General features: G+C 36.3%; 2 protein-coding genes across 3 annotated transcripts; both read left to right on the top strand.

The window, feature by feature from the left end:
- The first annotated feature begins 1887 nt into the window (after positions 1–1887).
- Positions 1888–12403, top strand: LOC148650263 (pterin-4-alpha-carbinolamine dehydratase 2-like). The gene is made up of 4 exons (XM_088603873.1): positions 1888–2059; positions 4595–4726; positions 11082–11162; positions 11720–12403. Exons 1-4 carry the CDS (start codon positions 1946–1948, stop codon positions 11813–11815), a joined length of 423 nt encoding a protein of 140 aa, XP_088459999.1. The 5' UTR covers positions 1888–1945; the 3' UTR covers positions 11816–12403.
- Positions 12404–14288: 1885 nt separating this feature from the next.
- Positions 14289–21642, top strand: LOC148650262 (cation channel sperm-associated protein 3-like). Of its 2 annotated transcripts, none has more exons than XM_088603867.1 (8): positions 14289–14517; positions 14964–15117; positions 15693–15932; positions 16225–16407; positions 16788–16928; positions 19670–19789; positions 20375–20532; positions 21460–21642. In XM_088603867.1, the coding sequence occupies exons 1-8, from the start codon at positions 14384–14386 to the stop codon at positions 21566–21568; spliced, it is 1239 nt and encodes a 412-aa protein (XP_088459993.1). In that variant the 5' UTR covers positions 14289–14383; the 3' UTR covers positions 21569–21642. The 2 variants fall into 2 exon arrangements, with proteins under 2 accessions (XP_088459993.1, XP_088459994.1); XM_088603868.1 differs by having other exon boundaries at positions 14463–14521; positions 14967–15117.
- Positions 21643–23624: the final 1982 nt, after the last annotated feature.

The raw sequence follows: 23624 nt of genomic DNA, 5'->3' as shown, positions 1-23624 counted from the left end.
CGGTCAGCAATACTGCAGTTGCCATACCACACTGTGATGCAACCTGTCAGTGTGCTTTCTGTAGTGCATCTGTAAAAGTTAGTGAGGACCTGGGGACATATCTTAGCCTTCTTCAACTGTCTTAGGAAGTATAGGCACTGTTGCGCTTTCTTGATCAGACAGGTGGCGTTGAGAGACCATGTGAGGTCCTCGGTGATATGGACGCCAAGGAATTTTAAGTTACTGACCCTTTCCACTTCAGTCCCGTTGATGTGGATAGGGGCATGACAGTTTTGCAGTTTCCTGAAATCAACGATCAGCTCCTTGGTTTTGCTGACGTTGAGGGTGAGGTTGTTGTCTTCACACCATGTTGTAAGGAGAATGACCTCTTCCCTATAGGCCCTCTCATCATTGTGATCAGACCTACAACTGTGGTGTCATCGGCAACTTGATGATGGAGTTGGTGTTGTGTGGCCGTATAGTCGTGGGTGTAGAAGTAGAGTAATGGAATAAGCACACACGCCTGGGGGCTGATAAGTCCGCCACACAAGGACCAGGCACAGTTTTACACTATCTAGATTTCAAAGGGGGGGTGGATGTCACTTCTGTAACTAGCTCAGTTCACTATACATTTAAAAAGTGAGGATTAAGCACACCACAGTAGTGCATTGGTTAGCATTGCTACCTTGCAAACTGCCTCATAGTTTAATTCCAGACCTGGGGAGCTATATGTGTGGAGTTTGTATGTTCTCCACGTTTATAGGGGCTTCCTTTGGGTGCTTCGGTTTCCTCCTACAGAGACACATTAGTAGGTCAATTGTCTTCTGGGAAAGTTGGCCCTACTATGAGTGTGTGTATCTGCCTGGAGTTGAGGATGTATCCTGCCTTGAGCCTGTCATTTTCCAAGATAGGCTCCAGCTTCCCCATGACCCTGACTTGAAAGAAGTGGTTCAAAAATGGATGGATATATTTAGTGATGACCTGCAAAACAAGCTTTTATACAAAGCATTTGGTGTGTGTGAGATGAGGCATTACTGCTGGGACAGAGACATGTGGCTTTACTCCAGTAGAATTGGTTTACATCAGGGTTGCACATGGATGGTTTTATAGATTTCTCTAAAACACCAACATCGGAAGAATTGGGGAAAGGTGTTAAACTAGTGCAGTTAACACCGGAAGTAAGGCCATAATTAGATCAATTAGATTAGGGTGTCCCAACAGCAGTGCTGCTGTGTATGTAGGTTTTAATTCCAACTAAGTCCTTAATGACCTAAATCAGCTTGCTGTTGACTTAATTGGACCAGTTTGACAACTTCTTCCAGATCTTTAGGTGTTGCTGCTTTAAATAAACCTAGCAAACCTGGCGGTTATACCAGACTAGCCTGGTTCTTTTATTGATCTGATACATTTACACTACTTTTTGCAAAAGATGGGGTGTTGATGGCAGTTCTCCGGAAATTCTAGATCAGATTCCTTGTTCAATGAATTAGTGTCCACATAACAGGAATTGGTCGAATTCTTTCTTTTGTGTAGCTTTGTTATGTATATTTTGTTACAAAACATTTGTAAGTATCTGTGAATACCGGTCGCAAATGGTTGTAGTGTTCCCATTCACGAATTAGAGCCCTTCCTCACCCAATCAACACACGTTTCTGATGTGAAACCTCCTATATAAACAGCTTCTTCTATAATATTATATTTTATTTATATTTGACAGGAAGCTTTAATTTGTAAACTTTATGGTTCGTCCTTGGTTTATTATTCAGTTAAATGTCAACTCACATAGTCGATATGTTAAGGTTTTTAATAGTTTCTTTTTGGCGTAAATAAAAACAAAAAGCGAAGTACTCTACCTTTTGTGCGTCGCCAAGTGCGAACATTTTTTTCTTTCAGGCAGTTGCTGAGGCAGTTACGAGGGTCCTAGTGTTCATGAATACGCTTCGTAGGAAATGAAGTGTTGCAAGCTATGCTCTGCAGAATTATGCGTTTGTTAATGTTTACGCCTAAGGCAAATTTTGTATTTCAGCGTACGTTTTTTAAGATTTACAACACACTTCTTTCCAGACAGTCTTCTAAAATGGTAAGGATGTCCTTACTTTTGGGCTTTACTCGAATACCTTTGCCTGTAACATAAAAGGGTATCGATACGAATTCGTAAAGCAAAGTACATTAGTGAGTCATATTGCTAATATCCAGTTATTCGTTTAGTTTTTTTTAGTATACGTTTACGCAGTTAGAACCTACGTAAATAACTCTTAACTTTTAAGTTTAATTTGCAGCATTCTGCAAAATGAAACGGGACACTCCCACTCTAGATTTCAAAAGTAAAAATACGCAAACAACTCGCTTTGTTATCAAAGGGTTTTATTATAATGTGATTTATTAAACGGGATATTATGCAGCTGTCGTGGCTAGGGGAAAACGCCAGGTTCCTGCTTTTCCTTACACAATAACTACTTTTCTCTTGCTGGAATGCAGTTGTGGGGCACTGTGCTAAGAATACTGCATGTTGTCTTGAAAGAAATGCATGATGTACATTATTAACGATTATATCATATACATCACTACAATCATATAAGTACTTAACCAAAAAAATCTTATTTTCTCCCTTTGAGTTCCCCAGTCCTCAACTCCAGTACTGTGATTCACAAAGCTGTCACTAATTTTAAGTATAAGATGTACATTTAAACGTTACATAAAAACGTTTATGATAAGAATTCCTCTCTAGACATTATCTATATTATTACATGACACTGCTATCTTTTCTCATCACTTTAAATCCTTCACGCCAATAAACGTCTTATGCTGGTATAATTATTGACTTGGAGTCATTAATCATTACTCAAGAGTATTTAAAATTAACTCAAATGTATTTGTAAGGCAGCTGTACTATTGCAGCTCTCAGGGGAGAGCTAAACCAAAAACTAATCTTCCATATTTAACTTGATAGTGAAAGACCTTATTGGGAACAAATTAACACATTTAATTTATTCTTAATGCATTTCTACAAACAATATATTTTAAGTAATTATATTTCAACTGGCTTGTTCAGAAATTTGGCATGACCTTCTATATGCTGGTTATAAAAGCACTTATTAGTTTTGTTTTTTAGATAAAATAATGTTTTGGTTATACCACTCTTTACATTGAGTAAGTGCTTAGTTTTCTATATTCATTGTCAAGTACTATAGTTTGCCGTCTAGAATAATAGATAATTTGTGGTTAAAGAGCTGTTACTATTGCCAAGCAGCTGTAAATAGCGGCGACTGCCTATATTATTTTAACTATGGCATTTGGTGCCCCCTACTGGAAAGTTTGAAAGTGTTTTAACAAAAAAAGATATCAGTGAAGTAGCCTGTCTGGCAATCCATATCAGCTAAGTAATAAAAAAAGACATACAAAATCCAATCATTTTTTTTATTTTCAAATTTCACATCATTTTTTGTTGCTGTAATCTTAATAGTTTGCCCACTTAGTTAATCAAACACACTTGAAAACTTAAGTCTTCATGCTTTGCCACATAAACAAAAGCCACTGGTTGCACAGCTGCAATGGCTTATCAGATTATATAAAGGGCACTCCTCCTGCTAACCCTCTTCTGTGACCGAATGCACTTAGCCGCAGTGTTGCTGGCAACAGGGTTGTTTTGCAAACGCCAACTGTACTGCACCTGAAGCCTGTATTTTTTTCAAAAAGTGAAAATACTTTATTTAGAACAGGACAAGAAGGTAGCAGACCCCAAAGAATGTCTGAGAAACGAGACTCGTGTTTGATTAACAATTGAGAAAGTAGTGCAGTGGTGCCCACTGGGAGAGCATGCAACTGATCTTACTTTAACTTACTTTAAAACTAATAACCTACTTTAAAAACAGAGTGCTCTCCTGTTTGTGGGACAGCTGCGCTAGAAAATGATCCAAGATTCATTTTCTAGTTATTGAATCTGAAGGCAACATCCTTTAATTGCTTATTTCTCACATTAGGACAGGGCATCCAGGTTTTAAAAAAGAGTGGATTTAGTATTTTTTATGGGCACTGTACAGTAGATTTTTGAAGATTTCCAGCATTTCTACGTAGGCCCCGTTGTGTTTTTACGATCAGAAAACTTGTTAATACTCAGTGCAAAGACCTATGCGGTTTGTGCCCAGCATATCACATTTGAGCAAAGAGTCAGTTACAACACAGTCTTACAGCAAAATGTAAAAAAGTAGTCAGTCAGATGGAATATGTAGGAATTGGAATGTTCCCCCAGCAGAGGGCGCAACAAGCCAATAGGTTCTTATGGGGTCCCCACTTTTATGAAGAATTTAAGGATAAAAAGTTACTTATAATGATGAGGAGTCACATAACACTGGATTATATTTATACAACCCAAAATGAACCGTCTTAATTGTGGTAGAGGTTAGAGGAATGCTTCACAGATCGTTTTGTTTTAAAAGTGGTTTTGTAATTTAGGCTGAGACCAGGCAAATGCAGGCCTTTTCTTCCTTCCAGAGAGGCGAAATAATTGATTCAGTCATATCGTGTGTGAGTCCCTCCGTACGGCACGGAAGAAAAGAATGCTTTACTCGAGCGAGCAGTGAATTCCTGAAAAGAGCGGCCATCCCTTCTTTTCCAGGCCTCCGATTCCCAGTGGTTGTCGCCAGGAGAGAGGGAACAGCTGCTGCTAGAGCTGAAAGCCACAGGTTGGGTGGAAGTGGAAGACCGGGATGCCCTGTACAAAGAAATGAACTTCAAATCCTTCAATCAGGTATTCTGTGATCGACGGGACATCCTGAGCTGGCGTATGAATTCTTTCCTCTGGTGGGGCCCTGGCAGGTTCACCAGCCATGCAGTCAGTTATTTCCTCCTCACTTGTCCCATGGATTTCTTAGTTTTGAGAGCCCAAAGTTGGTGTGTTATACTTGTTAGATTGTACCTTCAGTCCCCTGCTGGTTCAGCTTACGAGTAGTACTGATTGTATCATTTAAAAAAAAATTATACCTCAGGTCGTGTCAACCTGAAACATAACACCAAGCCTAAATTTTGTGTTTTAATTCTATCAGTTAAGCCTTCTGTTATGCTGTGTATGTTTTTTAATTTAAGCATTAAGTGACAATATTTTTACCACCAGTGGCATTTGACAAGGTCACTTTCTTTACTGCTGCGCTAACCTGGTTTTAAAGTATTGTTTTGAAAGCCACTGTTAAATTGACAGGAAGGCAGGAATGAAAACCAACACTGGCAATAAAAAAGTACTGAAATGAATAAAAAGATTAATCAAACCAGAAAAAAAGTTATGTGAAATAACTAAATGTTGAAAAGATCATGCATGGTCATACACGTGATTCAAATGCTCTTGGAAACTTTAGGTTGTAGAGTTTTGAAAAACCTGGTTGGACATATACTGGGAGTTTGCAAAGTTGACCAGATGTGTAAAATTTACAAGTAACACCTGTGCCTTCTTCTTTGTAGACACAAAGTTTGTTTCTCCCTACTACCAGTATTTGTTGCAATGTAACAAATTTATAAGGTACTCTTGATTGGTTTTGTCAAACTCCTCCATGAGTGCCATGATTAATTACCCCACAAAGAGCATTCAAAGATCTCTCATATGTTTGTCTCATACTTCACATTATATACTTAATGTATAGGCCAGCTTTTGCCCTGCACACTTAGCAGCTGTTGAATTTGATTTGTTTCCGTGAGGTCAGGAGAGAGATGGCTGGCTGCATTAGTGTCGGAAACAGGCGTATTCGTGGCAAAAGCATCTATCGTGTGACTCTGCTCAGTCTCTCTGACTGCTGATTGGTTGCAGGTGTAGCTCCAGTCAGTTGTTTGACCTTCAAGAGCAACCAAAAGGGGATTGTCTAGTTTGTGTAAAGACATTCTTAGGATTATTTAACAGTTTGGTTTATCTAAAAACAGAAATTTGGACAAAGCTTGTGGTGTTAAATGTATTCATATATACATTTAATTGCATTTTTTTTTCTTGGGAAGGTTTCTAATGTTTTTTTTTTATTCCAGATTTGTTAAATTGCTTTATATTACCAAATAAAGTGAGATATTTTAAGATTGAGGAGCTCAGTGAGACGTTTTCTTTTTTAACTTTATCCTCCATACACTTGGATGTGCAGTAAGTTATTCACAACACAATTTGACGAAAGTGCTAAAATGAGTTATTCAAAGACAGCTGCACTCAAAGCAGCTTTAAGGAAAAAAACATTCTCTGGTTTTCATGGCAAAATTATAAAAAAATCCTTTTTAGCTTCAGCTTTCAGAATATCCATGTCTTCATGTTAAAGTGCTGGCGGTGCAGGAAATGCGTTCAAATCACACGTGTGTAGCTTTAAATAGAGCTAGAGAACTCTATGACATGTTATGACTTGGCCATGTGATGCCATTTGTAATTTGTATTTTTCTTCCAGATTTACAGATGTAAACGGCAAAATCTCAAGGCCACTTAGCGGACATCCGCTAATCCAGTGGTTAGTTGTTTTAGCCCCTAATGTACTCTGTTTTTACACTTCCACGTGTTTGAAGTGGAGGACTCGGCTCTGACCTTTCCCATCTGCTCCTCTCGCAGTAAAACTCTCCTCTTACCCTTCCTTGTCAAACCAGATTAAGATGAGAAAATCCAGAGGACCGTTTGGCAGCAATTTGGGTTTCGATCAGAATGATTTCTCTCACAAACAATCAAATGAGATAAAAAGTTTCATCTGCTTCAGAAACCACTAACAGTCCCATCATTCCTAACAGTTTGATATTTTGTTTGTGTTTCACGAAAAAGCAGGCAAACTCACGTTGTTCCAATTTGACATCTTGTGCCATTTCTTCTCATGTATTTTCACTGTTTTTTTCCTTTCATTTGGAGACTTTTCCTAGTACTTTTCTTAAAAGGGATTGAGATGAAGAGTGACAAGCTGGATGATTTCCATTTGCTAGTTATCTCTAAAGTGATGGACTAGGGGAAACTAGATCCCTCAGAGTTTATAATGAGAGTCACAAATCCCCTTCCTCAAGAAAAGAGACATTCCCTACAGGTCCTCTTGGGGGAGCTTGTATTTTGCCAATTATTATTTGAAACTAGCTGAAGAGAGCTTTGCAAGAAAGACAGGATTCCATATAGAACTGCCAAGAGAAGGATAAGCAAAAATGTTTTTTTTAAATATTTTTTTCTTGATGAGGACAAATTGAATGCAGTAAGTGGAAATCTTAGTATGTTATAACAAAACCAGTAGTCATATCTTTGTGCCAAGTGAAGTATGTGTCCTAGTTTTAAATAGGTTGTGAAGTAAATTTAAATTATTTTCCCTTTTGAATAGTGACATTTATAATTAGTTTTGAACATTTAAATCCTTTTTCTGGAACAACATTTGCTGATTCTGTTCCAAACATTTCTTTGGTGGACATTTCTATGTATTGTATTACTGATCTCAAATGTAAATTATAAGCATTTTAAGAATAGAATAAAATCTTTGGGTTCTGTAAAATGTTTTACTATTTGATTTGAGTGATTCTCCTATTTTTCTGGGGAACTGGGAGTGCACAAAAAAAATTAAAAAATTAAAATAAGAAAATGCAATGAATGATTTATACAGCTGTTGAATTGATCGTTTTAGTTTATTTTGCCTACTGAAGACTCATGAATTAAATACTTTGTTTTTACCTTTGGGTCTGTGGAATGCTGGAGTTTAAACGTTTTTGTAGCTTTCTTGGCTGTAGAAATTTCAGATTTATTTAAATGTATTAACAATGACAAGGTCCTAATATTGTATACTGGTGGAAGCTGTTTTACCTTAATTTCACTGTTGCCTTTGCTTCAAACCATGACCACATTACCTTAAATGACAGCAGGTGTTTAATGATTCTAAATTACAGAGAGTTTGGAAATATGTTCTGTTTGCTGGTTTTTGAGGACATGTCCAAAGTTCACTCAGATTTTTGTGTCTTAACAGTGTTTGCTAGTGGAAAGGGTTAAAGTGTATGTGCAGGCACTCATCTTTAGGGAAGCACCATTACTGGGATTAGAGATTCTCTCTTACCCTGAGAGACAACTGGCCCTGCAGCAGCTCTAAGGGATAACTTCAAAGTTTTTCAATATCCCTAGCACACACTTTTTTAGACCTTTTCTCCTATTTTGTTCTCCTAAGGGGGCATTCAGACAAATCTTGGGATGAAACTGCCTGTTCTAGCCACATGATTTGCTGTGTTAATGTTAAACTAAGGTGTTGTAGAAGTAAGCCTGGTCTCAGGGGCTATATGCCTACACTGGCCATTTTCTAAATGACTGACAGTGCTTTCAGTGTTGTATAGTGTTCTGTCGCTTATAGAAAGCAGCCACATTTTCAGTCCCGTGCTGTTGTAACTCCCACAGAACTTCGCACACAATCTCCCACCCACAGCAGCAAAAAGGACCGCTAATAAGTAATCTGTTGAAACATTCTGAAAAGCTGTGTGTTACTCGGTCCCTGGAGTTAAAGCTGCTCTGTTCAAGTTCAGACATGAAAGTTGATGTTTTAATACTTAATAGACAACCGTAACAAAAAGATAAGTTTGGTCTGGTACCAAAACTGGATGATTCAAAGGGAGAGCCTGCTCCAGGAGTAAGCACAGGTGAGTAGGAGCTTGTTGCGTCTACAGTTACGCAAAAGGGAGGGCTAGTGCAGAACATAGTCCTACCTAAGGCTGAATGGTGCCAGTCTGTTTGTCTTTATAATTAGTGATCCCTCTGTAATTTGATAGCTCAGATTTTAAAATGTGGCCCGGAAAAGTGTTTTGTATGGAAAAAAAAAAGATTTGTATCACTATATGGTCAGCTTTGTGGGGGACCACAGATGTAGCCTGGCAGTTGTTACTGCGAAACATGACTTCATGTTGGATTTGTTTTCCCATCCAGCCGTCCTTTTCTTGTAAAGTTTTATGAAAGTCCTGACGCCCTCCTCACTGTGGTACTGTGGGTTCTTGTTGGATCCATGTTCAAAGATTAGTGCTGGGGGAGCTGAGCGGTTGGTGAATCTGCATACATTTAGCCATGGCAAGACGATATCCGTTTTTAAGCTCTATCCCGCACCGTGAAAAACTGATCTGTAAATAACAGGCACGTGTTTGAAACTAGAACTGTATTTTCACTTCACCGCAATGTGGGTGTGCCAGTCTAATGTCAAATTGTCTCATTCAGTGTTTTATGACAATCATATGGTAATAACCAGAAAGTGCCCTTAAAGCAGTACGAAGGGAAACACTTGTTTTGGCCAGTCAGGTGTTTCTGATTATTTGAGACGCGGGTCTGCGTAATGTTACATCAAATTACGCAGCCCTGACAGGATGTGAATTATTGTGGTTTAAGGAGTATGTTCCATATGATGGAAGATGAACAAAGGACCAGAAAGGGAGCATCTTTGACCTCTGGTTGCTAAAATGTTTGAAGATGAAAGTTCTCAGTTCAAGTGCAGCATTGAAAGCTGGCAACAACTGCACCTCCCCCTCATTTGTAAATATTCTGCCTCTTTGTGCTTTTTTTGTTGCCATAAAGCACAGCATTAGTAAAATATCTTGGAATAAGCTGACAACTGCAGAACCCATAAAACATAAAGTCTTTAGGTCTGTTTTAAAGTGACAGTTGTTTTAGATATTGATTTCATAGTGTAAACTTCTCCAGTTTGTGACACACCTTTATATTATGCATTTTCATATACCTGGCAATGGTTTTTGGACATTCGTTATTTGTTTTCCATTTACAGGCAATGCATATAACAATAATATCCGTGGTCTCTTAGCAAACTTGGTTTATTTTTTTTAACTTAAATTAATCTTTTATTGAAACAAAATAAACAACTCTGCTTTTTGTTTGTCTTTCACTTTTCTTGCACTATGCTCTACTGGAACATTTTTTAAGCACTTTCAGATTGTATTGATCAAGAAAAGGTGCTACACAATAAATTCTGTTCTGCAGGCATAAGAGATGTGAATTAAATAATAGCTAACCTTGCATTGGAGAGATTGGTAAACTTACTAACTAAAAGGGTCACTGTAAAAAAGAATGAATCATGAATCCAATTTATGAGAAAAAACGAATACATTAGGTAAAATTATTAATTCATATAAGTAACACATTGATACTGTATATTAAGTAGTAAATTTTGACCGCTGAATTTGGAAAAGACCAGAATGAACATTCGATAGTGATCTGCATAGCTGGCTATATAATAATTGCTATTATTTTTAATCAAAGTTGAAAAAAAGCAGACACTAGTTTGAAATTGGTGGCAGGCTCAAGTTGCAGGAATATGGCAATTACTTAAATTGATCAGGAGATGGCTTCCTTGATAACCAATTAAGTCAACTCGCTGCTCGTGTTACATCACGTGGATGAAAATAAAACTGATTAGAAATTGGTTACAACATACTAAAGGCTAAACATAATTTTCTCTTCAAGTAATTCTGTTTAATAACGATTGAAGGCGGGCAAATCTACAAATATGGCCTCTATGATGGCTTATAAACAATAGTGTTTCAGTTTATTTAATTAGCTGAGGAAGTATTTAGAGGCTTAATTGAGATTGCACTGGGAAATTGCTCTGAAATAGCAGGTCTTGATTTTTCTTGGTTGGGGACGTGTGTGAGGGATTTCACTCTTCTTTGTGGATAATTAAAATAACCATAATGACTCCCTGGATGGCAGCTGATTGGTAATCGCATATGTAACCAGAAATTTGAAGATTGTAACTTTGTTTCAAAGCAACATGGTTTCCACAGACTTACAAATTGCACTTGTTTAAAACAAAGGCTGTGAGGAGGATTTAAGACCAGGAAAAAAAGAAAGCTGTTACTTTAAAGCAGATGAATTTTATATTACCTCTAGGGTGTTCTTTCCAACACCACAAAGTATTGTTTTGACAGAAAATAATGAAAAATGCATTATACTTAGTAAAAAACAATAAACGTCTAATAAATTCTAATGCTTAATATTGCATATGTTGAAAATGTAGCCCAAGTATGCACATGAAATTTAAAAATCATTTGGAAAGTAAAATCTTGATTCAAAACATTTGACTGTTTTGACCGTTTTCACCCCAATTAAAATTCTTTTGTTTTCAGTTTTTCTTATTCTGTTTCTTAATTAGGCTTTTGGATTCATGACTCGAGTGGCTTTACAGGCTGAGAAAATGAACCACCACCCAGAATGGTTTAATGTTTATAACAAGGTAATTACAGTAATCATTGACCATTTAATTCTCAGTTTTGACAAGTGAATGTGTGACAATGCAGTAAACGTATGAGCTAATATGTTTGTAAGATTTTTATTTATAAAATGCCTAATTTCTGTAAAAGCACATTGCTTTCACTGTTCTTTGAAATTATAACTATCAGAAGAAATATTAAAATGTGTTCTTATGCTAAAGACTACTGTATACAGTAGGGTTTTTTATTTAATGGAAAATATTTTATATCTTAATCCTGAAGGCTGTGTTTCATTTTATGATCCATTATTAACTCAAAATGACTACTTGTAGACATGAAAAACGGGCCTCAGAAAATCCTTTGGATTCCAAGTATAGTCTCTGAATTATTGTGTGGCTCCCTGACTTTATTGTTAGGAATCCTGTTATTAATCCCCCGTTTATTAAAATAGCAGCAAGACTGGACAGCTTTTGGGCTCTTAATTTACCTCTCTTATTCTATTTGAGCTATCACATGTTTTGGAAAGTACTGTGATTAAATTAATTTGCTCTTTTTTGTTGCTTTTCTTCTCCTTTTTCAGGTTCAGATAACACTGACCACTCATGACTGTGGTGGACTCTCAAAGAGGGACATTAAACTGGCCAAATTTATTGATAAAGTGGCTCTTACTATGTAACATTATGATTTAATCTCAGTTTTATATGAGAAAATGTAATCTGGTAATATTAGATCATCTGGAAATTGTGCAATTTTGAAGCAGAATGTTTTTTGGGTGGTTTTTTTTCCAGAAAAACAGAATATTTTTCTTCCTCTGCTTATAGATTGTTTTAGTTGATCCCATTTTTTCCACAAAAATATTTAACAAGTAAAAACATGACAAAGCAAAGGCTTTGATTGTGAAGTCTTTTGGGAAAGCAGTAAATGTTATTTTAGTGAGATATACTGCTCTTACCTGCAAAGTTCTTTTCTATTTTTATTTTATTACATACAATCTACAGTGATTGGACTAGAAAAAAATTAGGACACCTCTGTTTCTCTTCTTGCAAATTTAACTGGAATATTGTTAATATAATTAATTAATATTTTAAGTATTTTATCATCTCTGCTGGCTTAATATCACAAAGTACCCACTCTACAATGTATGATGTACAAATGAAATGCAATACTTCACAGCAAATGTGAACACAAATAAACCTCTTTTATTTTTTTGTAAGTTTTCACTATAAAATGTGATGTACTGTCAAAATAAACATGACAAAATTAATTGTAAGTGCTTTAACACAATCATGGAAGCATTGATGCACAGACCTGATCAGCCTCTGATAGAGTGCTGTGTTATGTTCCAGCCACTCCTGTAACTAACTGATGAAGGTTTGCTTGTTGAGGTTGATGGGACAAGAAAATAACATGACCAGTGCAAGAGCTCATCATTGTTATCTTGAAGTCTTACCCCTGTAATTCTAGTGTGCAGTCTTGCATTGTCTGCTGCAAAGTCAACATTCATGGATTGACTTGTAGGATTGGATAAGCTATTGTTTCAGTACATGGTTTTGCATTGAGGAGATTTAACGTTGTTCTCGATCTGCGTGAAAAGTGGTGGTTTTTGAAAGACATCATCACACATCCACTGCCCAACTGTTCATTGTTATGGCTGTTTCTCAGCTGTAAACATATTAACGTTGAGCGGCCTCTGAGCATGCAGCTAGAGCATGCAGATAGTGAGCTACATTGATTCTGCTGATTCTGTGTTATTTCTTCCTGGAATTTCTCAGGTTGTAACTAGCACAGTCTAACAATGATTACAGGTAGGTAGGAAAATGATAGATCCATAGCAACTGTGGAAACTATTACTTTCCAAAATGTGACCTTTTCCTAATAGTCACTTTCCACTTTCTCCAGATTAGTCTGCTGATTGCTGAAAAAGAGCATCTTATTCTTTGTGCAACTTCTCCTGACTGGCATCCTTCATAACAGTAACAACCTTGCAACCTCCATTTCTCATACAAGGCATTATTATATATTTTGGCGCTTTTGCATTAGTAGATTAATCTTGTCTTTTTAGTGACTGTTTAGAAAAACTCTAACTAAACTTGTTAGTTTTAACTCAAATATCCAAACACTAAGCACAGTGTATTTTATGAAAACACTTGTTTGTTATCCTAATGAACAGTTCTACTATATCAACAAGCCTGTTTTCTCTTAAAATGTACATAATATAATGTACTGTATGTTCCCAGTCAGCTATCAGTGTAAAATGTAGACTGTTTGTACTTGCAGTGCACATCTGTATACTTACAGTTTTTCACTTCAACTGTAACAGTGGTAGAATTGTCGTAGATTACAATTGGTAGAGGGATGAATCCCTATCTTCTATAACAGAAGTTCATGTTTTACAACCATCTTGCTTTGTTGGAGAGCTGGAGAGAATGTCAAAATTACCCACTTAAACCCTTGTATTCTGGTGGGTTGGTCATTGATTCCCCTCTGTCACCTGTATTCCCTTTACCTAGGCTCACTCTGTGTGTGTTAAATATTACTTGTGCAAGTAACTGTTCAGTGTAGTGCCAGGTTGTCATGGTAACTGATAAAGGCCATAAACAAAACCCAGCAAAACAAAAAGAGCCTCTCATATATTTATAGCACAGACAATTTACACAGAAGAGTTGATCAAACTGTAACTTCCACATCATCATTCTAATACTGTCATAAAGACAGTAGACCAAATGTTGTTAAATGAAGCATGAGATATAGTCTCCAGATAAGATACACTTGACTAGGTGCTGACCTTGGATTTATAATTATTTTCAGCTTTGTTCATTATTGTTTTTTCCACTGCCAACAGTACAGAATGAAATTTACTGCTTATTACTATTAAACACAGCGTTAGTAATACTTTAAGACCTAGAATTATCTAGGTAACTAGTAATGTTAATCTCAAATCTTAATTTAGGTTTGCTTCTATGGAGAGTTAATCATTACTGAAGGTAGTCCGTCACTATGTTAAATGACGTATAAAAGATCTTTATATGTAAATTAATATGCGAGTAGTATTTCTTCTGCTAATAAACGCTAAGTAAAATTAGAGTGGGTAGTCTCAGATTATGACGTAAATCGCGCTCCTTTCTGTCATGTAATTATGACCTCACAATTACATGAACGAAATAAATTAGTCGCTGGTGTTGCTGGAGTTTCTGCGTCTTGAAAAAGCTGCTAAAAGAAACTTGAAAAAAGATTAAATTCAACAATGGAAAACGACGCTAAAATTAAAGGAAGAAAAAGCAGTGAATTTCTTATCGATGGAGCAGTCAGTCAGATAGCTCTTCGGCGATTCTCTGATTGGAATACTTCAGGAACAGGGTTGGCTTCTAGTAAAAAAGTGTAAGTAGAATAATACTTATGTTAACCAAACTAAACTAAGATACCTGAACCGAGGAACACGATGCCTGAACTTAGTGGCGAATTATGTCTTCTCACAGCTTCTGAAGCTGAATGTGTGAAATCAGCTAAATCCTAATTTTCTAGTTATACTTATTTTTTAAATACATAAAAATAGAAAAAGGGAGAAGTGTTGGGAGGACTGTGGTCAAAACTTAAACTACCCAGTGAACACCATGCTCGTTTTAAGAAGCATATATTTTCAAATACGATATATGGCAACGTCTTTAGATGAGAGATTATTGTTGTATAAAAATAAAACCAGAGCTCAAATGAAGAACAATGAAATCGTTATACTGAACCTTTGATAAACCACTCCTTTTGTGTTCAATATAATGAGTTTAATTTATAAAGAATTTCACTGGAATGCCACGTGTGTGTACAAACAGGAGAAAGGATATCGAATTCTATGATTACATTTCCAACATAACTCAAAAATTATTGTTCAATGGCATCATCATGTCGACAATTTTAATCAACGCCCTGTTCATGGCGCTGGAGACAGACTATGACCTGAAATACAAACTCTACGGCTTTTTTGAGGTGGGTGAAGTTATATTTTCTCCTGTACGTTATTGGGTAATCGTGTGCAGCAATTGCGTAAGAGATGAACGTAGGATAGTTCATGAAAAGAGCGAGTAAAAAAGGTTTTTTTACAGTATGTTACTTTCCATCTGTCAAGGTGATATTTATTCGTGGTCTTAAATCCCAATTCCATAAGAGAGCTGAAGACCTATCCATATAGAACATACAAAATATCTTATTTCGACACCAGACGAAAATTTCCTTTTTTTAAAAGAAAAGTATTTGTATATGTGGAAAGTTGCCTACCAAGAGTTAAAATAATTTAAATGAGAATCACAAGAGGTATTTTCCTGAAACGTACAGTTTGCAGGAGATTATCTGGGTTTGGATCAAATGGACCTAATTTTCCTTGTATTAAAAACGAATCCGTCCTTTTGATGTTTATAAAACAATTTATAACACTTCTGAGTCAACGAAATCCGTTGACAGAATCGTTGTATTAGAATTTTAAGTCTATGGTATAAAGTTAATGATCGCATCTGAAAATGGTTAGCGTTTGAACGTTGTTACAGAACTGACTCTTTTGTGCACAGATAGTAGACGAGCTTTTTCTGGCCATTTACACCATGGAGTTCTTGATGAAGGTGTATATAGAGCCCAAGGGATATTGGAAGAGCGCGTACAACGTGTTTGATGCCTTTACTCTGACCGTGTCCTTCATTCCGCTATTCATCAGCGGGACAGGGATGCGCTCCCTCAGCTCCCTGCGCATGCTCCGCGCGGCTCGCTCCTTGAGAGTGCTTAAGACAGTCTCCTTTATTCGGGGTTTGCAGGTAAATGACCGTGCGAATTATTTTTCTTCTTTGATTTTCCAAGCTCACATATACAAGTCCATTAATAGTAAATTGCAGATTTCCACCTTCTTGCACGTAGTAACGGACGATCTGTTTTGTTTTTCGAGTGTCTATCGTCTAATTATATAATATTTACTTTTGTCTTCCAGTACTGAGCATTACTATTCTATACAAAGTCACGTTGAAATTTATTACGCACTACAAAGACTGGATGATTAAATGACTGGTTTCCAACGAACAATTTGGGCCAACGAACGATTTCTTATTTCAGGCTCTGATTTCAGCGCTGTTCAAGACCCTGAAGAGTGTGGTGTATGTCCTGGTATTGCTCTTTCTCCTTATGTTTATCTTCGCAATAATTGGATATTACTTCTTCGGGGATCCTGTTACTGGAGACCCTCAAAACTGGGGTGACCTGGGAGCTGCCCTCTTCACACTCTTCAGTTTAGTAACTGTAAGTACAACTGGGGTGCAGACCCTATGGATATGGAACATACAGTTTCCAAGACTAAGATATACACCGAATAGGTCCAAATTGGCTGATTAAAACTCCCTATCTTGTGTTTCCATAATGGAGGCCATCAGTGCTGAGGGATTTCTTGCATTAGTAATTTAAATAAACAATAGCAAGTCACCTTTCAGCACAAAAAGTATACTTGTGATACTTGTGATAAACCTTTATTTTCTAAAAACAAACAGGGAGGCTTAATGCCACAATAAGGTTTACCAAGGACATTCTCGGACCTCATAAGTATTTTCCAATTATAATACAGTGGATGAAAATACAAAGAACATGTGTTCAGCTTGTTTAATTGTTTTTTTATGTCTTTCCAGGTTGATGGCTGGACAGATCTGCAGAAACGCCTGGATGATTTGGGCTTTACTTCCAGTCGGGCTTTTACGATCGTTTTCATTTTGCTTGGATATTTCATTTTCTTTAACATGTTCATTGGAGTGGTCATAATGGAAATTCACGTATGTTCAGTTCTTGGTTTTCAGTGGTGGGGTCGTGCTGTAAAATGCATTTAGGAAAGGGGTTGTTGGTTTTGTTAGGCCTAAAGTTAAAAGACTTAAGTTCCGTTAGCTGCACTCCTGAATTAGAAAAAAATAATTGATTTTACAGCAACTAACTGAGGAGCCAGATGTGGCCCTTCTGATAATTGCATCCAGATGAACTTTAAAACCAGGCATCCATTTCTTCCATCCATCCATTTTCTGACTGCATCATCCACTTTTAAAGTCGAGGGTGAGCTGGAGCCTATCTCGGGGCACATTACAATGAACAAAAGTACTTCTGTACTTAACAAATAACAACAAATAAGTTGCTTTGGATATAGTAAACAACATGTCTTCTGAACAGAATGCATGTTATAGTTAACAGCTAAAGGGACTATTTTTCTTACATTTTCTTTTCAAAAGCAGTTTGCAAGGTTTGTGGTTATTTATTTATAGTTCTCTTATTCAGTCTGTAATGTTTTTATGGCTCTGTACCAACTCCTCATTGGTTTCAAACTGTTAAAGATGCAGCCCAATGACAAGAGAATCTGTCCTCGGCTTCCATAGCTGGTGTTCCATATAGCTTCTTCCACTGTTTTTCTATACTATCCCTACTGAGTTGTTGGCATTTTACAGTACTACCACTTTCCTATGCTACTTACTCAGTCCCATGAAAAAAAAATAGTTTCCTTTAATAGACAAAACTGCAACTAAAAGTTGACACTGGTAAGAGTTTCACATTTGTATGTATAAAAATAACATTGGTCAAAACTGCATTCATCCATCCATTTTGTAACCACGTTACTCAGTACAGGGTTACAGGGTAGCTGCAGCCTATCCCGACAAGTAATAGGCACAATGCAGGGTACATCCTGGGCAGGACGCCAGTCCATCTCAGGGCACACACAAACACAGACACAGCATACTCACACCAGGGAAAATTTTCCCAGAAACCAGTTAACCTAACAGCATGTCTTTGGACTGTGGGGGGAAACTTCAGCACCTGGAGGAAACCCATGTGAAAATGGGGAGAACATACAAACTCCACACAGACAGCACCCAAGGAATTCAATCCAGCGCCACAATGCTGTGAAGCAGCAGAGCTAACCACTGTGCCAATGTGCCGCCCCACCAACTACATATATAGTATTTTAAGAATATTTCCACATTTGTATGTTTTAAGTGTCATCCACCATATTTTTGCCCTGTTTTGAATTTTGTTTAACTCTGATTAACCATCCTTTGCCATTTATATGCTCTCCTATTTTGGTATAGTGTGCAAACCTGACTAGTTTATTAACTATACCAGAATCTAAATATCTAAATCATCAATATCAATTATGAAGAATAATGATGCTAATATATTTCCCTGTGGCAGTAAATATATTGCCCCAAATTTAAGTGTTAATCTGTGTTAATCTCTTATCTCCTCGGCTTTCTATTCATTAACCTGTCCCCTCCCCCACCCCTTACAAGCTGAGCAGTTTGCACATGGGGTCTGCTATCTTCCGCTCACACCATTTTGTAATAAGCTTTAGTTTTATGGCAGAAGGCACTGGTTTGTGGCTAATATGTCTGGGTAAACTGTGGAATCTGTTTGCCTTTTAGTCCTCACGATGACAGCAGAACCAGAGGATCCAACACAACACTGAAACAGAACTATTTCATTTCTCATCTTTACACAACGGATGACATCCTTTTCCATGTTTTACCTTTCTCTGCTTGCCACACCCTAGGTCAAACTGTCCAAAAACCCAATCTGTTTTTCACCTTACCAGGTCATGTGGTTTCATTTGAGTTGGGAGTCATTTAGCTGTTAAAATTGAGTAAATTCTATAATGTTGTCATAGAGCTCTACTACACACATCAGATTCACAGGGCCCCATTATTCAAATAGTAGTCATGGACACATTCCTGATGATGCCATTTTTATTAGATTCCCTGTTTGTGGCCAGTAGGTGTGAGATATCTTCCTAAACCACTTAACTGAGAGACTATGTGGGTAAAACTTCCTGACATCCTCTTCCTGGTGAGATTGCAACCATCTCATTGACCATCTCTCATTGAGATTCTTGAAGATGGGTGCCACAGTTGAAATGGAGATCTTTCATGGATTTGTATAGCTGCGTAGATTTTATGAGATTATATATATATATCCATTTTACTTCAGATCAGTCTCCTTTTATACCCAGTGGCAATGAAGTTAGCTTCCACAAGCTTGTATACAATTTCTAAGACTTAGTGAATGTTTCAGATGGCTAAAATTATTACATTTAATGACTAATTTTAGAATTTTATAGAATGAAATGTACAGTGTTTTCAATATATATGTACAGTATTTTCAATATATTTACAGGCACTGAATAAATATTTACATTATGTATTTAGGAATTTAATTACTTTCATAGTAATTAATTTAATTAATATACCCAGTACATCTGTTCATACATTTATATTACATATTAATTAATAAATTCTGTAGCTATGTCAGCTTTATATTGCTGTTCTTCAGGCATATGAATTATTTTTGAGACTATTGTACATAAAGCAACATATTTTTTGTTTTGTTATGCTACAAATGGAAGCAAAAAGCTTACTCTTCCCCATCTGTAAGCAGGTATCTGGATGCATTTTTTATGTCTATGCATATCTCTTGATTATCTAAGATTGTCATATAAGGAATCAAAAGTCTATTCAAGTTTTTAATTTTCAATGTGCAGCATTCGACAAAGAGCTTTGAGAAGGAGGTACAGAGTGAACGAGAAGCCTCACTCATGCAGAAGAAGCAGGCAATCCTGCAGAGGCAGCAGGAGGAAGTCAGACAGCTCATTCAAAGCCACGTGGGTCTTTAGGACTAGACAGGAAGGATCACGTACACCACAGCTTTCAAACTTTCAAAGTTCTCAACATTCGAAAATTGAATCCAATTGTTTTCTAAGGGCAAAGTGAAAACAATTTCCATTTCCTTTGTTAAGTTATTGCACAGACTTTATAAAAAATAAAATAAAATAAATGGTACAGTATAAAGTAAGGGGTTCGTCCTTATCACAAATTACAAAGGGTGTGAGAAAATTAAGAAATCTTCATAAAAAGCTTAAATGTGTGCATAAGTGTTTAAGCGCTATTCTTATGTACTGTAGATTTAAAGAGATACTTTGCAGATAATAATTGTACTGATGCAGATAATTTACTACTTGTTTGACTACTTGTCTTCATTCAAGATCCCATGGGGTTTGCGTTTTAAACTAGTTTCTTATTTGTGTTAAATTCCTTAATGAGTTTGTTATTTAATTTTTCCAATATATTGATATATCCTTTAAAATGTTTAAAGATAACATAACAGCAAGGGGTACTTAGGACTTTTATTAACTGCAGACAAAAAAAATCATATTGCAAAGATCTCCTTCCTTGTTTTTTGTCTGTAGACAAGCAACGACCATAAAGATTTCAGCATGCTGGTGGAGCAGTTCAAAAAATCGTTGCGGTGCACTGATTACATGGTTATGGAAGATCTTTGTACAAGCATGTCATTCATAGATATCTACTTAGCATCTCTGGATCATCAGGACAATACTTTAAATAGGTGGGATACCATTTTCGGTACAATAGTGTAATTCACATTCCACAAGCAGATGCATGCAAAGGATTAATCATTCTCCAGTACAGCCACATTGTACATTGCAGATCTGTTTCAGCCGTGCTTTAAAATGTTCTGTAATTTAAGTTAATTGAATTATGCTAACAATACTGTCCTAATGATGGCATTTAAATGGTGTTCAGAGAAAATATTTTATAAATATCAGTGCCTTTTAGAAGATTGGTAACAAATGTTTTGACCTCTTCAATCAGCTTTTAAGTAGATTATTTCCAGCCCCTTCCTTACTTCCAACTGAACTGAAAATGTACTGTTTAGGAATACAAAAATTAGTAGAGATAATTCTTTTATCTCTTTCACATTATAAGTGTGTGAATTTAAAGTAGTATTAAACATACAGTTTCTATGCATCTCTGCACTCATTGGATGCAAGCATTTTACCTGGTTTCCTCTCTAATATTTAATCTAATTATTGTAAATTAAACCTTTATTTTAAAATAATCATCTACACAATTATTTTTATCTGAGGCACTTTTACAAGTCCTAGTAAAAGGTGTATTAGGTTTTAGATAGAAGATAGATTTAAATTGACCTCAGTTATTATAGAAGAAAAGCTGTACCTGATATGACATTTTGTATGGTCTGCAATGTAAACCTGAGTGTACACAGCTTTACCCAAAAGAGTAAAAAAATGATTATTTCCTGATTCAAAAATTGTCCATTAAGACTTATTTCCACCATTTTCTGATATAAGTAAATTTCTTTCCTTTATTGTCTTCCTTGTAAGAGATAAATACCTCAGATAGAAATGGCTACTTTGTTTGAAAAGTACACATATTTTCATTGTTAGTGAACCCATAAAGATAGGAGTGAATACAAAATCATAAAGTTAATCTGATTGATCATTCCTTTCAGGTTGCAGCAGCTTTATTTTGAAACTGCCTTTGTATTGAGTCAGATTTTGGAAGAGGACTTGCGTCAAGCAAAGGGGGAGAAAAAGGCAAAAATCCTTGAGGATAAATGAACAAACTAGTGGAATCCTGAAGAAGTTGAACCTCTGTTTTCACAGAAGCAAATAAAAGCAGCACTTGTCATTTGTGTTACTTTGTTTGGGTTGGCGTGCAAAATGTGCACTGGGAACTAGAATCTGTTAGTCCCGCAATCACTTATTAACGCATCACATTATATAATGTATTAAATTTGCGCTAAATTTGACTATCAGAGTGATTTTGTGTACCCACCACAGCAAGCTGGTAATGTAATATATCAAATACAGTACGTTTACATAGAATTCTTTTAACAGAGGCTGTGTTGTTTTGTCCGAAAAGTCATAATGACATACTCTTGGATAAGGGAATTCAAATTCAGTGTTCCATTTTCCTAGTTCCATTCCTGGAAAGTCAAGTTTCCTTTGGGTTTTGTTCCATTACTAGTAATCATTGAAACAATTCTCGTAATTATTTTCTTAGACAAACATAGGATTCTTCCTTAAGGTTTTTTATTGTTGATTCCTCAAAACATTCACATCATTAATGGGGTAGCTACCTGTAAAACTGTCGGAGCCTGGTCAGACGACTGGAACATAATAAAATGCTACAAATAAAAGGCCATTGGGCCTACCTGGCTTGTTTTGTTGCTCAAAGTTAATTGATAAAAGAATCTCCTCCATCCATTTCTTCATGGAGGATGGGATAGCAGTGGTTTCAAAACATGGTGGATTCCCATAATTCTGTGTGTAAAAAAATACAGGTCTGCATTTTTCTCCTGTTAGTTATAAATAATAAGAACAACTGTGTACCAAGAGCTCTAGTAAAACAAAAAACAGAAGACACTAGGCCTTGCAGGAACTAAATTTTAGACCGCTGTACTACATGAAAAATATTATATTTAGTAGTTTTGGATAAGAAGCACAGGAATAGTATTTGTAAAATGTAACAAATTTGTACAAAGTTTTGCGGATATATATAATGTACAAAAGGCACTGGGAGCAGTAGCCTGTTGCCATTAATAGTACTTTAATGTGTCAATAATTCAGATATGAAAGGTTGGTACAGTATTATAAGAAAGATACTACACATTGATTATGTGGTTAATGAAGTGTGAGTCAAAGCTTGGCACTGAGTGAGGGGCCAATAACTAAAGCTCTATAAAGTTGTTATCTCAAGCCCATTTGCGTAATTGCTATAAACCACATTATACCATAATTTACGGCTTTTTCTGTCACTCGAAATGAGACACTGCAGTGGCAATTACTTTTAGATGATAGATTATTTCTTCATGCAGACTTCTAAAATAGCATTTTATCAACGTACGTGCAAGGCCTTTGTAGTTCAAGTGTCCAATTACGCTGAAGCAGAAACCCAACGCTTGTGCTGCATTTACAGTGTATGTACTATATGACTACGCGCACGTACGTTTGGGTGCGCGTATAAAGTGGGAAGGAGGAAAAAGGGTAACTTCATTCAGAGCCTTCATTTATGAATATCTCAATTTTTCTCCACCCTTGACAGTTTCCATAAGAGCTCGTGGTTTTCCATTTTTACTGTAGTCATAAAACAACTTAAACAAACAATGAAATTTCAACGTCATGCTTGATAGCTCAAAAATTCCCAGCAGCCAGTTCTAGACTGAGACACAGTCTACACAAAACCACGTAACTGTTTGTAAACGGTATCCTGTTATAGTATAACATTCACCAGCAACAGTACAAAATGCAACAAAAAAGACAGCATTTTCTAGTTGCAAATAGAATGCTGGCATTGGGCTTGTATTATTTTTAAACTCATGCAAAACTTATTAATTGAAATCTCATATACTGTGTTTATTATATGTGATGGGTATTATTATTATGTATTATGTGTTTTTATTGAGAGTATTGTATTACAGTTTACAAAAGAGACTAATGAACGTTTCAAGAGCAAAACCTTCTGACCTATATCGAAAATATTTTTTACAAGTATGAATTCACAATGTACTTTTTTACGGTTTTCAAATGAAACTGCATAGTTTTCTTTTTAACTCAACATGAAAATCCCAAGTTCCCCTGAAAACAAAGTCCATCGATCCACATAATTCCAATT

Source organism: Lepisosteus platostomus, chromosome 13 (assembly GCF_059453375.1).
Source record: "Lepisosteus platostomus isolate fLepPlt1 chromosome 13, fLepPlt1.hap1, whole genome shotgun sequence".
Taxonomy (NCBI): Eukaryota; Metazoa; Chordata; class Actinopteri; order Semionotiformes; family Lepisosteidae; genus Lepisosteus; species Lepisosteus platostomus.
The sequence above is the reverse complement of the archived record's forward strand: the minus strand, read 5'-3'. Positions and strand labels throughout refer to the sequence as shown.